General features: G+C 32.6%; 1 protein-coding gene across 1 annotated transcript; it reads left to right on the forward strand.

The window, feature by feature from the left end:
- The first annotated feature begins 15,125 nt into the window (after window positions 1-15,125).
- LOC120179194 lies at window positions 15,126-15,545 on the forward strand. Its single transcript, XM_039184855.1, has 2 exons — window positions 15,126-15,319; window positions 15,407-15,545. The coding sequence occupies exons 1-2, from the start codon at window positions 15,126-15,128 to the stop codon at window positions 15,540-15,542; spliced, it is 330 nt and encodes a 109-aa protein (XP_039040786.1). The 3' UTR covers window positions 15,543-15,545.
- The last annotated feature ends 761 nt before the right edge of the window (window positions 15,546-16,306 follow it).

A 16,306-nucleotide genomic window follows, 5' to 3' on the forward strand; every position in this document is an offset into this window, starting at 1 on the left:
ATAAAATTTGTTTAATAGAAACGATCTCAAAGGTGGGTATTTTCAAAAGAAGTTGTCTCGAGAGACAAAATTTTGTTTCAAAGGAAACAAACTCAATGATTTTTTCAAAAGAAATTGCCTTTAAGAGATAAAATTTTGTTTCAAAAGAAACAATCTCAAAAGTTAGTTTTTCATTAGAACGCTCAAGAGATATAACATAGTTTTAAAGAAATAGACTCAAGATGATTTTGTTAAGAGAAACAAACTCAAAGATTTTCAAAATGAACATATTCAAAGATTTACTTCAAGAAACTATCTCAAGAGAGATAACATAATTCATTTTAAGAGAAACATATCAAAGATTTTTTTTTTCAAAAGAAAATATCTTAAGAGAGACAAAATTTTGTTTCCAAAGAAACAGACTCAAAGATTTTTGTTTCAAAAGAAATTATCTTAAGATTTTTTTCACAAAATTGTCTCAAGAGAGACAAAACTTTGTTTCAGACTCAAGATTCTTCACGAAATTGTCTTAAGAGAGACAAAACTTTGTTTCAAAAGAAATAGACTCAAAGATTTTTTGTTTCAAAAGAAACAATCTCAAATTTTTTTCACAAAATTGTCTCAAGAGAGACAAAACTTTGTTTCAGACTCAAAGATTCTTCACGAAATTGTCTTAAGAGAGACAAAACTTTGTTTCAAAAGAAATAGACTCAAATATTTTGTTCAAAAGAAACAATCTCAAAGATTTTTTTTCACAAAATTGTCTCAAGAGAGACAAAACTTTGTTTCAGACTTAAAGATTCTTCACGAAATTGTCTTAAGAGAGACAAAACTTTGTTTTAAAAGATTCAAAGATTGTCGATTTTGTTTATATGGAAATAATCTCAAAGGTGTTTTCAAAAGTGTTTATTTTGTTTCAAATGAAACAATTTCAGGATTTGTTTAAAGGGAAAACTGTCTCGTGCGAGACAAATCAGCATTGAAAATCTCAAGTGATATTAATTTTGCTTTAAGTACAACAACCTTGAAATTTGTATTATGAGAGAAAATGATGTCTCAAGCGAGACAAAATTTGCTTTAAGATATATTCTCAATGAGACAAAATTTGTTTTTTTAGAGAAATTGTCTCAAGCGAGACAAGTTTGTTTTTGAGAAAATGATCTCAGTGAGATCAACTTTGTTTAATGTGAAACAAATTCGAAATTTGGATCTCCAAGGGAAAAGGTCTCAAGCGAGACGAAATTTGTTTTGAAAGAAACAACAATCTAAGGTGAGATTAATTTTGTTTTAAGTGAATCAAATTCAAATTTTGTATCTCAAAGGAAAAATGTCTCAAGCGAGACGCAATTTGTTTTAAAATTCTCAAAATTTGTGGAAAATGTCTCAAGCGAGACATAATTTGTTTTAAAGAGAAAGCTGTCTCAAGCGAGACAAAATAAAATTTGTTTTTAAGAAAACTATCTCAAGTGAGACGACACTTTATTTTTTTTAAAGAAAATAATCTCAATAGCTCAAAGTTTGCCTATTGATTCCTGCATGTGAGGAAACATCTTCAGAAGATCTGATTGTTGACTTCAGGAAGACAAATATGTGGATTGCATTGTTCTTTCAGGTTGAAAACATCTGGTTATTTCCGAGCTCTTATTTCCTGAAAAGATCAGAATGATGCATTTTTGACTAACTATCTTGGAAGTTATGATAGATGTCAAGATGAAATTTATTTGATTTTCTTTTATTGAATTTGTCCTCAAGTGAGGAGAAAATGTCTTTAATACACATGATGATAAATGTTTGATACAAATTTTATGTATCATGTATGTATGTGTATGTATGTATGTATGTGTATACTTTTCTCGATCTGGGAGGAGAATGATCGCGAGAGCAGTCTTCACTCTATCATTGATTCAACTTGTCCGTATTTCCACCAGTGTATACTCTTACAAACCTTGACCTGAGACCATTTGTTTATTCCATCAAATTTTGCCCTAAAATTTAGCTTATCTGCCCCAGCTTCGATCTTGAGCTTCATATAGATATTTTTGAATTCCAAGATACGCCTCCAGAGAGATTATCTTGTTTGAAAATGTTTTTCTTCTTTTATTTTCAAAAGTCTGAAAATATCAATAGTTTTGAAAAATGTTTAATCAAAAGATTTGAAAATATTGCCGCTTTTAAGGTTCACAATTGACAAATCATAGAACAAGAGTTCATTGGATATCAAAGAATTAATTACACTTTTAATCCTTCAATAAATTATAGCTATTTGACAAGTGTCAAGATCAATGCTATCTTTGAGAAATGGTTAAGTAAGGAAGGATAAAAAGTCTCAAGCGGTTATTTTTGGTCAAAGGTTTGGTATTCTCATTTATTTTTTTGTTCACTGATCTGATGGAGTAGCTTATGTACTCAGTTATTGGAAGTGTTCTCTGACTCCCAACTCTCATGTTCTCATTCATGTTGTGTGATGCCTCATCAAGGGATTTGAGCAATCGTCTCCTATGTAATAATCTTCATATTCGAGCCGCCCTTTCAGGTTTTCAACTCGAATCCTCCTTTGGCTTCAAGACGTTACTCAGAATTTTACGTCTTTAACCCCCCTTTGTTATTTTTCTCTATCATGCATTAAAGATTTTAGAAAATCTTTATAAGTAAAATATTAATCCTGATAGGCGGGATGAAATATGAGGATAGTCTCTTCCGCTTAGAAATCCATGTATGATTAGAAGGGATTTGTAAGGCACGTAATGTAGGTCATGGTTCAGGGTTAGAAAGAAAGGGATAAAAGGCCCAAACATGTGTTTTAAGGGTATTTGAACCAAGGATCAATTAACTATGATGCCTTCGATCTTGTTTGCTCAATTTGAATCTACTCGCATGTCTTTCTCTTGATGTTTTATGATCTTCGAGTCAAGTGATTCTAGAGTGATTGTGTTTGATTAATCTCACGGTTTGAAGCTCAATGCGTCATTTGAGTCAGGAGACTCTTTGTCTGTGTTCTTTGTCCTCTTTTTGTTCTTTGCTTTTTTTTTCTTTTTTCATTGGATCTTCGCACTTGGCATTTGGTTCACCTTTCGGTATTTCATCTGGATTGATGGTCTTCACTCATGCGAGCAGATTTCCTCCACCTTGCCCCCCCAATGTGGAGGGCAATCCTTGGTTAGGGTTGAATCAGAAGAAAATATCATAATTCAGGCTCAAAGGGGGACACAAGGGATATATTTTCTCTTTTTGTGAAGGGATAAAGAAAGAAAGCCGTTCATCATCTCATACACAGAAGTCCTTGCAGAAGAGGTATCCTAGGGGGATAGATTTTCAAGATTAATTGTTTATTCACATGAAAAAATGTAATTAATGCATGATAGAATTATTTTGAATGAATTCTATTTTTCTTTTTGCTTCTTGCTCTCAGCATATCTCAATTGCTCATGCTCGTCTTCAGAAAATTGATACGAGATGCCCCACGTTTGTTGTAAGAGGGTTCATGTTCAAGTAAACATCTTGTACTCAATGTCTTCAGGTTTTATTGGTAGAAAAATCTCAGTTTTACATCTAAGAAGACGAAGGTGCAACTTTATGGCTCAAAGAAAGGTAAGGATATGACTTTTTGTGTCTCAAAAAGATAAAGACAATGTTTCAAGGTCTCAAAAAGAATGAATGTCAAAAATTGGTTCTTTTGGTAGTGATCATGAATTATTTAGGGTAAAGAATCAAGAGATTTTATTTTTGGTTTAGATGGGATAAGATAGGTCCAATCTTGCCATATGTCAAAAATCTATAATTCTTGAAGAATTAAGAGAATATGTAATTCATTTGATATTCAAAGAACTCAAGATTAAAATTCGTTCCATTATTCAACCTTAAAAGGTAGTAAATTCAAGTATTAAGATTAAAAATATTTAAGCAAATATAAAAGATATAACAAAACGAGTTCAAACAAAACAATCTCTCAGTTCAAGTGTTAGATGCAATGCCCCAATTTTCTTCGATTGTACATGCCCTGAATTCATCAAGTTCTGGATCTTGATCAGGTCTTACAATTCTCAGCGGAATGACTGAAGCTGCCTATGTTGTAGTTGTACCCGAGATCAACATCATGGACCTCCAGGAACGGGGACTCTTTTCTCGAACCATCCTGGAAGACTCAATCGAACAAGCTTCTATCTTGTTGATTTCAGCTTCTTGTTTATATTCTCAATATGGTCACGTGATCAGGATTACTTCCACTGACTTCTCCATAAATTGATCTCATGTTTTTATGAATGATGCATATGAAAATGCTTAAAAATAAAATATATATGCAAAATAAAAAGATGCAAATGCAGATGGAAAAATGTTGACCCCAACGATGAATATCATAGAATAGTCTTCACCAGAAATAAAAGTTTTCACATTACAAGACAATCCAATTTACAAACATGTCTTCGCTTAGATGGTGAGCCTGGAATGGATCACTGCTTCATCTCGGATCTTCGTCCTCAATAATGATGCCCCTCAAGCGCTCTGTAATCTGACTCCGTTAATGCCTCGGTGGTAGTGAGGTCGGTGTGTCGCTCTTTGATAACTAGCGATGAAATGATTGTAGATAAGACTCCACTGCTAGATTACTCCTTGAATCAGTGGATCATCATCTCAGTATTGAATGATGCACGATCTTCGAGCTCACTGCTTCGTCTCGGATCTTTGTACTTGGAACCGATGCCCTCAATGCTCTGTAAACTAACTCCATCAATACCTCGGCTATGCTGAAGTTTGTGCTTCACTCCCTGATGGTTAACGATGGAATAATTGGGATGAGAATCTACTGCTGGATTACTCCTTAGATCAGTGGATTATCATATCAGTCTCGAATGATGCACGATCTTCGAGAAAATCTCATTCTTGTACTCTGGACTTCTTTTAGCCCTCGATGCATGTCTGTGTATGCGATCGCTGATTGAAAACTTTTATCTCTTCTTGTGAAAATTTTCTCTCGAATATCCCCTTACAGATCAACACTTTTGCATTATGATGATGCAATGCAATGCAATGCAAATGATAAAATGACACAAACAAAAGAGAAGAAATAAGTTAGTATACACAAACAAAAGAGAAAAATAAGTTAGTACATGTAAAATAATTGATACAATAAAAATGTAATTCAGAGATGGATATAACACCTACCCCGTCATGATATCTACCCAAACATGCTTTCAATTAAATAACAATCCTACCCGGACATGCTATCTACCCAAAATGATCTATTTTCAAGAAATTGGTCCTAACCGCATGGTATCTAGTTCGCATGCTTTATTCGGAAAAAAATATATTCTACAAATTTAAAAGGTTAAGGTTTAGAATCGTTCCTCCTTCGTGTACACCTATTTTGGGTACCTACTGACGGACAAAGGTTCGGTATGACTATACCTAGGGTGATCGTTCGACGGTTCACTATATGCTTGGTTTCGGCTCTAACGGAAAAAAGGGACTCGAATTGTCCTTGATGTCGGTGCCCCCTTGGGCTACCAGACCCTCGATCCTCACCCATTACAGGTTTCAAACGGAACGGGTTCAATTCGAGGGGATTCACTGTCTTATACCCGTACGAGGAATAAATCCCTACGAAGGTATAAGGTATGTATCCCATGGGTTATTTGCTAAAACTCATACGAAGAATAAATTCTTACGAGAGTAAAGCATTCACCCCAACTAATTTGGATCGAAGCTCGTGTCTAGAGCTTATGTTATGCCAATGCGAGTGATGTGTATGAGGAGGAACATACCTACCTTCGACCCAAAAGGAAAACAAAACAAGGAAAATGATAAAATCCTGACAAAGCTGAAAGCCAAAAATAAAATGTTAGTACGACAAAAAAACGAAGCAATTAAAAATTTCAATAAACGGATCATAAATTAACTAAAAACTAGAAATCATAATTTCCACCAAGATGACAATATGTAAACGACATACAGCCTGACTCTCAAAAAAAAGTCCCCAGCAGAGTCGCCAAGCTGTCATAACCATTTTTATAAATTATTTATTTATTATTTTAAAAAAAACGATTACGACTTTATTTTGGAAAAATTGGGTGATTTTGAATGATTTGAATAAAATTGAAAAGAGTCGCCATCGACCTTTGGGTTAGGTAGGTTGAATACCTAAAAACGTCTTTTAAACAATTTTAAGAAAAATCATTTTTAAGACAAGATTCAGTCTGCGTTACCAAAGATTCAGTTAAATGGATTCGGGAGTCGGTTACGTGCGGGAAGGGTAAACAACCCCACAACGCCCAAAATTGGTACTGTGTCGCTTACACATCGTTGTAAATGGTGGAAATTATAAATCGAATATAAAGTTAAAATATGATCTATTTATCGAATCATGAATTTGCTTCGAATTAAATAATTAGAGAAAATTCTTTAACTCGAAAAGAAATCTCGAAATTAGCAATCCTCCATTGGGAAAGCTAACTCGACTATTTCTTATCCATAAATAATATTTCCCTCTTGATAAAATGCGAATCGAATATAAATAAAATTGACGTTTGCATACAACAAAATAAATTGATTAACTGAAAAATGAATCGAAAATAAAATGAAAAAAAAATCGAAGTTTACATAAAATAAAGTAAATTGTTACACACATTGCATCATTTAAACAAATTAATTAGTAAAATATACTCGACTTGTTGCAAGTTCCTATGTCGTTAAAATGCCGTATCGGATCGTACCACTTCGACCAAATGGTACTTTCCACGCCCATTCTACGCATACGTGCTTGAAATGTTCGGATAAAAATAATTCATAATAACTCATAAAATAACTTCAAGACGAACAGATATACACGAGTATAAAGTATCAAATATATGGCATAAATGAATATATACATATATATATATATATATATATATATATATATATATATATATATATATATATATATATATATATATATATATATATACATGCATATGTTGATACATAAAATCATATATAAAAGTAAGCGATGATAACACGAACATGCAATATAGTAAATAAATACATTTAATATGTTTAGAATCATAATGTAATATCATTCACATGTATATACAAACATGTATTAATAAAATAAAGACCCAAACTGTAAACATGGAATCATTTAAAAATAATATAAATAAGGGAAGTTAAGCTTATTCAAAAGGACTAAGTAAAACTAATATTAAATTAAAGGACTAAACAAATCAAATAATAATTATTAGAATATTCACCGAAAAAAATTAAACAATGAAAACACTACAATACCACTACCATGACTATCACTTGGGATTAAAATAAAAATTAATATAACTAAATATCAAAATTCAAAATATCCTAAACATGAAACATATGAGCAGAATGTAATAAAGAAAAAACACATGTCCATAACAGAAACAAATTCATTCCATGACCAAAGTGAGTGTTACACAAATTACAAGGACCAGAGTGGAGAAAACAGAAACTTAAAGGGCTAAAACAATAACAACCGAAATTAAAGGACTGAAATAGCTAAAACATAAACTTAGGGATTAAAATAGAAAGTAGAAATAAAAAAAGGCAAAATAAATAGTTAAACCAAAATGCATTCAAATATACATTGATTAAAATGAAAGAAAATTAGATTTCATGACCAATTTGGAACATTAATGAAAATAATATATCACAGGGTTAGTGATTAAAATGAAACATTTATAAACATCGGGATCAATGTCAAATATTTACAAGAAATGTATAATACATAACATAGTGACTAAAATATAATATTTACAAATATAATGCCCAAATTCTAATCATAACAAAATTATCATAACATGCAATAATAGGACTAAAATATAAGTTCTAAAAATAAAGGCTCGAAATCGAAATACAATAAATCTCATTTAATGACTAAATAATCCGGTTACAAAGGATCAGGGACCAAAAGTGTGGTTTACCCCTTTTAATATGAGAAACACGGGTAAGATGTTACAAAGATGCGAGGACCAAATAGGCTATATACCCTTTCATGCTGAAACACGCATACCCTGAACCCCTAAAACGGCATCGTTTTGGTTCAATTATATATGTATTTCTTAAAGGCTAAAACGGGCTAAGCTTCTCATTCTCTCGGCTAGAGAATCAGAGGGAGGAGAGAGGAATTTTTAAACTCTCTCAACTCCCTCATCGGGGAGAAGAAGAGTCTCCGCCGCCGGTGATGCCTCACGGTGGTACGCGGCGGCCCACGGTGGCCGGAGCGGGCCAAAGACCCCCAAAATCATCCTCTCATCTCCCTAAACTCAGAACCTCACCCCGTCTCACCTAGAATCTACCCTAGCCCACTAGATCTAAGGTCTTTACCTCTCGATGTCTTTGAAATCCGGCGGCTCTTGGTGTTCCCAACCGGCTTCGAACCCACGGTGAGATCTCCTCTCCCTCTATTCTTCACTTTTTGCTGTTGGTTCTCCCTTTCGTTTGACTCTCTTTTTTCTTTTTTTTTATCTCCTCTTTTCTGGAAACCCGAATGGTTTTCCTTCTGTCATTGCATGTATGTTTCTTATATTGCTTGGCTGAGAATCATCATCTCTATTTGATAGGAATGATGTTCCTAGGCTCGGGTTAGTACCAAAAGCTGAATATTTAGGGATTTAGGACTTCTTTAATGGGTTTTCAGATTTGGTGAGATTGAACTGTAAATGATATATATATTTTTGATTGGTTTTGCTGTTCTTCACTGTTGATAGATTGATGGAGGGACCTTCGGTCACTGTGGATGCAGGCAGCCGACGTCAGAGGCTGTCGGCGAGGGGATGCTCGGTTTGAGCGGTGGCTAGAGATGAGAAGTTGAAGGCGGCGGCTGAGCATTTAGGGGATTAGGGTTGAAACCCTAAATATCTCCTGATCTGGACCATTGATTTAGGTCCAGATCCAACGGCTGGTGAGATAGGGTGAAACCCTAACAATGTTGGGTCAACTGTTTGGGCCGGTTGTAATTGGATTTCGGGAATTGGCCTGTAAAAATGATTAATAAAAATAATTAATAAACCTAATAATAATAATAATAATAATAATAAAATTTATATAAATAATAATAATAATAAAAAAGACCCGGACAAAAACGGGTGTCTACACCTTGGTAATTGTGTGTATCAGAATGGTCCTAAGTTTTTATCACATTAGTGATCCAACTTAAAAGATTGGGTTTTGATAAATAAATAAAAGAATTTCAAGAAAAATAATTTTAAAAGATAAAAATAGTTCATGTTTAATTAGAAACTCATTTAGAAAAGAGTTCGGGAGTCGTAGTAGAAAATGAGCACCCCCAATGTTCAAAATTAGTACATAAACAATTATACATCATCTAAATAATAAAACTTGTAATTTTGAATATGCATTTAAAATTATGGTCATATTAATTTAAAGAATTAACATAAATTATTATACTGTTAGTCAAAACACTATTTTATCAATTCTCCAAATTAAAATAACATTGCATCCAGATTTATTAAATCAAAAGAATGATGAATGGTTAAGCAAGTGTGATGAATGCAACATGAATGTATAAAATATCACATTTAGTACCTATATTACAAAACAAAATCATTCAAAAACTTAAAAGAGTATTATTTTGTATGAACAATCCTCGAAGACACACTTCTTACGAGTTAAGAGACATTTTTATGGATTTCCCTTACAAAATGATATTAATTAATTTAGCAAATTATATATTAATACATAAAAAGGATGAATATATAAAAATACTAGTTTATACGAACAATCTTTAAAAATACACTTATTATGAATCAAGAGACGTTTCCGTAGATTTTCCTAAAAAATAATATTGCCTCATTTTTACATTAATATATAATCAAACACAACTAAGTATATATAATATTATACATATATAAATAATACAAATAAATATCTAATATAAATAGTAGCTAAAGCATATTATAATTATATAATATATGTACATAATATTTTAATCAAAATAACACTATATATAAATATAACATACAAAGTATATGTGTGTGCACATATATATATTAAAAAATTAAAAGGGATTTAAATAACATGAAAGGCCATAATATAAATAATAGAAAGTAAACATGTTTAGTAAATAAAGGATTATATTAAATAAAATAGTAAATCAAAGGGCACCTATGTAAACATAGAAAAGAATCATGGTAATAAATAAATAACCTTAAATATACATACTGGAATCTACAAAAAAGATGATGCTAAATGTAAAGGAACATAAACAATTGCCAACAAGTAATTAGGGGACTAAAATGAAATGCATTGAAAATAAAATGTGAAATGAAAAAAACAACATAAAATATAGGCAAACAGACATGAAAAACTAAATCAGAATACATAAAATTATAAAAAAATTCAAACATTCAAAATCTCAAATCAAGGACTAAATTGCATTGATTTTAAAATGAGAGGAGTCTTTACATAATCAACCTACGGAAGAAAAGAGACAAGCCCTAGATGTCAAAATGGTAGCGTTTCAATGCTGGCATATAAACCACTATAGGGATCAACCCAAACCCGCGCCGCTCATCTCCTAAGTAGTCCCATCTCCATTTCTCTCTTCCTCTTGAGAGATGGAAGATAACATGACCTACGACCGCTGTTACTCATCGTTGACAGTGGGCGAAATGACTCCCTAACCATCTCTTTGAACCTCACAACCCCCAAAATAAAATCTTACAAAACTTTAAACCCCAAATCGACCCAAAAGAGCCTTTCGATCCTATTTTCCCAACACTTTCCCTTTGAATCCCCAAATATCGATTTCTAGGTCTAGATCTAAATGGAGAAATTATTACTTTTGTGGTTTAGAGGTTTCTTTGTAATACCCCAAATTTTAGGCTAGTAGTTTCGGGTTTACTCGAGAGGTTTGTGGATCCCATGAGTTCATAATTAAAGTCGTTGGACTGAGTGTGAGCTTAATTGGGTTCAGTTGATCATAAAAAAGGGATTTTGGCATAGTAGGAAGATGAGGAGGACCGACAATGTAATTTTCCTATTTTAAAAAGATGAGAGCTTTATTTTCCTTCATCTTATTCTTTGATTTCATTCATTCTCATATAATTCTCTCATTTCCTCTCCAAGTGCCTAACTCAAAGGCATGTTCTTAAGCACCTTCATACTTCTTTTAACCTTCAAATTCATCCATAATCTCTCCAGCAATCTTGTTTTAAAGATTCAAGCTTTGGGTTATTATTTTGCTAGAAAAGTGGAGGTTTTATCATCCAAGTCTTAGAGGAGAGTGTTGGTTGGCTAAATGAGCTTCATTTAGGGTTCCTAACATTAATGTACTGTATTTATATTCTTTTGTGATGTTAAGTCTTTCATAAGCATAAGATTTGTTAAGAATTGAATATTTGAGCATTTAGGGTTTATGATTGATTTCATGATTAGACGATATTTTTGATATAAAACATGTGTTTTTATGGTACTTTATGACCCTAAGTAAATTTCTTAAGCTTTAGCACATGATTTGGAACCAAACCAAGACATTTGGATGATTTTGGGTGTTTCACAAGCTTAAATAAGACACTTATGGGTTCGAGTATTGATACTGGATGAATAATATTTTATACTATATGAACTGGGATGAATTATAGGTAGCTTTTGCAGGGAGTGTCGATATTGAGGGAAGAAGCATTGATACTACCCTTATGGTATCAATATTGGTATCCATACTTGCATCAATACTACTATCAATACCTGCATCTATACTAATATCAATACTGTCCAATACCTAAATATTCAAAACATCGCTCGTCGCATTCGAATGTCTCTAGATTGCTATAAAATGTACAATTAAGCTTGAAAAAGGGTTATGAAATGACTCAAATACCATTATGTGATGTAAATTACCAAAATACCCTTAATGATAAATAACTTTAAAAGTACCTTTAAAAGTGCAAGTGGCGAATGATCGCAAGTAAAGAATCATTGTGAAGTACATGTTTGCAAGTGAAGTGATATATTATATGGATAATGCGATAGAGAAATCGTGTATCATGTGAATATTGATAAAGCGATGACACATAAATCATCCCTCCAATTCAAGGGTGAATTGAGGGAAAACACGATGAGAGCGACTAGAGTATCACTACCCAAGTCAGGTATCAGGATAGTGAATAATAAACAAATGAACAACTGAATCAGTAATCATCATAAAATCATGAAACACATAAAGATCTCCTTAGAGACAAAATGAAAAAAGGCCCTTCAGTGTTAATGACCAAAATAGAATAGCTTACCAGACTAACAGATACAACTGAAAACTGTCGTTCTTATGTCAAATAAATTCTTTCTTCTCAATAATATATAAGAAAGAAATACGTAGTAAAGAGAAGTAAGGGTCGATCCACATGGTGTAACATCCTCAATATCGGGTTAGTGACTAAATTGAAAGATTTCAGAATTTGTTGGTTAAAGTAGATAATTTGAAAAGATCATTGACTTATATTGAGAATTTTGTATAGGATTAAATATCAAAGAAGGAGAAATGGAAGGGCAAAATGGTCATTGACCTATAAAATGAATAAAAAATGAATATGGGGGTTATATATGCACGTAGGAATGAAGGAAAAAGGGAAAAAGAAAGATCCAGAGAACTCTTTCTTCTTCTGCCGTGAAGTTGCAAGCAAAGCTAAGATTTCTTGTTATTTGATTTTTAGTTGAAATTAAGTTTGCTTTTTAGTCATTAGATGATACTTAAGCTTAAGGAAAGCTTAAGTTATCTTAAAACTATAAGATGAAGGAGTTGGAAGAGATTAAAGGTAATGAGTTTTTAAATGACATTTTAGGAAAGAGTTGATAAGTGGATTTTGGAACTAAAGTTGACTTGTCAATGGTTGAATTAAGAGATACGAAGTGTTAGAATTGGATTTAGAACATGTTGAAAATTGAGTTTAATTCTTGAATTCTATGTAGAGGATTAAATTTTGAAGTGAAGGATGTATTAAATGAGTATTAATGAGTTTAAGTATGAGTAGGTGAGTTAAGAATATGTGAAGGGAAGATATTTGAAGTGTTTGAGCTGAAAGGAAGTAATTTTCATGCTTAAAATGTGATTTCTAAGCAAGGGGTATCGATACCCATTCAACATGTACTGATACCTCAAGAGTAAAATTCAGGAAGATATTCAAGGGGTACCGATACCTTAAGGATTGTATCGATACCCCCTTGAAACGAAAAATTATCGAATGTAATTTGGGTATCGATACTTAGGTAGTGTATCGATACCCCAATTAAGAGATGTACCTATACCCTATAGTGGGTACCGATACCTCTTCAAAGAGAAATTGAGAATAAACTTTTCTTTTGGCTTAAGAATTAAGGATTTAATTATAATTATTGGAATGTATGATTATGTAGATATCGAGCACGAACAAGTTCCGGATCGATCGAAAGGTTAGAATTGATAGCAAGAGAAGTCAAGGTGAGTGCATACTAGAGATGTAGTTCAAAGGAATTATGACTTGTGATAAATCTATTCCTGTGTTAATATTTATAACATAGTTATTATGAGCATGCATACATGATGGTTATTATAAATATATGCATAAGTTGTATATGTTTATAGTATTTGTTAAATGCTATATGATTCATATGAATATATGTAAGTACACATGTTATATGATACGAGATAGATGATTTTATGTACATGTGCTATGTGATAAAAGAAAAGACATATGTGAGTACAAGAGAAATGATATGACTACATGAACATATGAATAATAACAATAATGCTCATGTTATGTGATATGAGAGCTAGGAGTATAGTTGGCATGCCAAGAGTCGGGGGTTTCATAGGTCCTTCGGGACATATACAGAGGTCCTTTGGGACAAATTTTACATGCCCCTAGTGGGACCCCATACGAGCTGTGGTGACAGTATAGTGCACAACCTCTATGTACTCACATACCTTAAGTTCTCAGTAATGTACATCGGCCTATAAGAGATATCAAATGTATTTACATGAGTATATGTTACCATATTATTATTGTTTATACTGTATCATATTTGTGACATGAAATGATTTATCATATGATTATTACATGAGTAATTATTTGCATGTTCATATTCATAGGAAATGCATTATTATATTTTATGCCTCACTAAGTCTATGACTTAGCGTGTAAGTATTTTTACACGTAGGTTCAGAGAAGCAAGAGGATCAAGAGTAGAATTTGCAGAGCAGCATAGTTCACTCGAAGATCAGATCAGAAATACTTAATAAAGTATGTATTTGTGTAATAGAAATATTGGTATGTACTCAAAGTTGTTAAGTTTTTAATGGAAGATGGAAATTTTCATGATTTCATATGATTTAAAGGTTTTGAATAGTTAATGTGACACCTTAGATTCTTATTCGGGTCGGGTACGGGTTGGGGGTGTTCCACATGGACTTAGAAAATTCCTAATTTTCAATTTCAATTGCCTTGACCAAGCGATATGCAATATATAAATGGGGTTGATAAAAAAGGAGTAAATAAGAAAAAAATAATTTAAAGTGGTAAGCAGTTTGATATCGCTTAAGCAAGATCTCAGGTTCGAGTCATTATGTATGCAAAATATCCCTACTAGGAGACTCACCTACCAAAACCAAGTGTGCGACCTGGGCCGGTCCAGATTAATCAGGACGAAGCCTTGGAACTGGAGGATAAAAAAAAATTTGCCCTTCGAATTACAAAACCTAATATCATGTATCGTCCGAAGGCGTCTTTAGATAATTTCATGTACAAGACACTTACATATATATGTGGGCAACCTTAGGAACACCAAGGTAATTTCAAGTATTAATTTAAATAATAAATTGTTTATATTGTTACAACGTTAGATTAAATTTGTATACCGATCATGAACTACATAGAAAGATAAATTTATATAGGTAAAATTTTATATATAAATAATTAAATTCTAACATCACAACATTTATAGTAAATCAAATTATTTAAAATAAAATCGAATAAATTTTAGTTTATATACATATATCTTACTGTAATAAATTTTAGTTTATATACATATATCTTATTGTAATGAATAAAATATAGTAATATTTTAGCCATATGAGTACGGCTGTTGGTGTATATATAAAAAGAAAGAAAAGTGGGTGAGGGAGGAAGATGAGAATTCTGAAAAGTTGAGAGATGGGCAATAGTTTAAGGTGTTTATTGGCTTGTGTTCTTCCTTGTGGAGCTTTAGACCTCATCCGTATAGTCCATTTAAACGGCCACGTCGAAGAAATCACGCGACCGGTCACCGCCGCCCAGATCCTCCACGCCAACCCTAATCACATCTTAACCAAACCCAGCTCTCAAGGTGTTGCAAGTAAAATTTTGATGTTCCTTACTAGCTGACGAGAAGAAAAAGAAGCACGTACGCCATAAAAAGTCTTTCGGCAAGATCAAAAAATGCGACCGTAATGAAGCTCGGATTCCGATCATCGTTCCCTACTAAACGCCAGAATTTCAGAAACGAAACGTTCAGGCCGCGGTCACAGAGATCGTCGGAACAGTCGTGAACGAGTATGGCAGCCTCATCTCGCTAGCCTCTCCGAGGACTAACAATTTTTTCCGGCTTCACAGATTCCATTTTGTGAATATAATTTACTTTTGCTTATTGGGTCAGCGTGTAAAAGTGGGGGATTCAAAAGGTGTAGTAAATATTTGATTGCCTCTGCGTCATTGACGTCCATAATCATTGGATATATTTTTTATTGCAACAATCACGATGAGCATAATTAGTTGAGAATTAATCATTTTATTATTTTAAATATTTATATGTTTCTGGCATAACATATAGATATTGGTTAAATCTTATATCCAACTTTAATTAATTAGTTGAACCAAATATAAAAATCATCAAATCTTTGTATGAAAACACATTAACTTCAACTCATTGAAGAATCCAAAAAAATTGAAAAATAATTAAATAACCGCATCATCTGTATTGTACAAACAATAGTACACATATAAATAGTAATAGTTGCAAAAACAAGCTGGAAAATCCTTTTATAATCACATGAAACTGCCTATATCTAGAGATTCCATAATCGAAGCTTAAAGCTTTGGCCATCAACTCCCGAATGGAAATTATTTGAACTGGAATCTGTATTAAATTAGAATTTTGTTGTTTCTTTACAGTTAATGATGCAAATATGGAGATGTTGTTGGGCCGTGTTCCGGACCTATAACTCACATGGGTTGTGTGGAATCCATCTATTACGCGAGACATGGCCCTGATCAAACTTCAACAGGGATTATCATTTTACCCAATTCCAATTTGGTTGAATTTTGTGAAAAAATAAAATTACATTATATTTTATATT

Source organism: Hibiscus syriacus, unplaced genomic scaffold (assembly GCF_006381635.1).
Source record: "Hibiscus syriacus cultivar Baekdansim isolate YM2019G1 unplaced genomic scaffold, ASM638163v2 tig00112407_pilon, whole genome shotgun sequence".
Classification (NCBI taxonomy): domain Eukaryota; kingdom Viridiplantae; phylum Streptophyta; class Magnoliopsida; order Malvales; family Malvaceae; genus Hibiscus; species Hibiscus syriacus.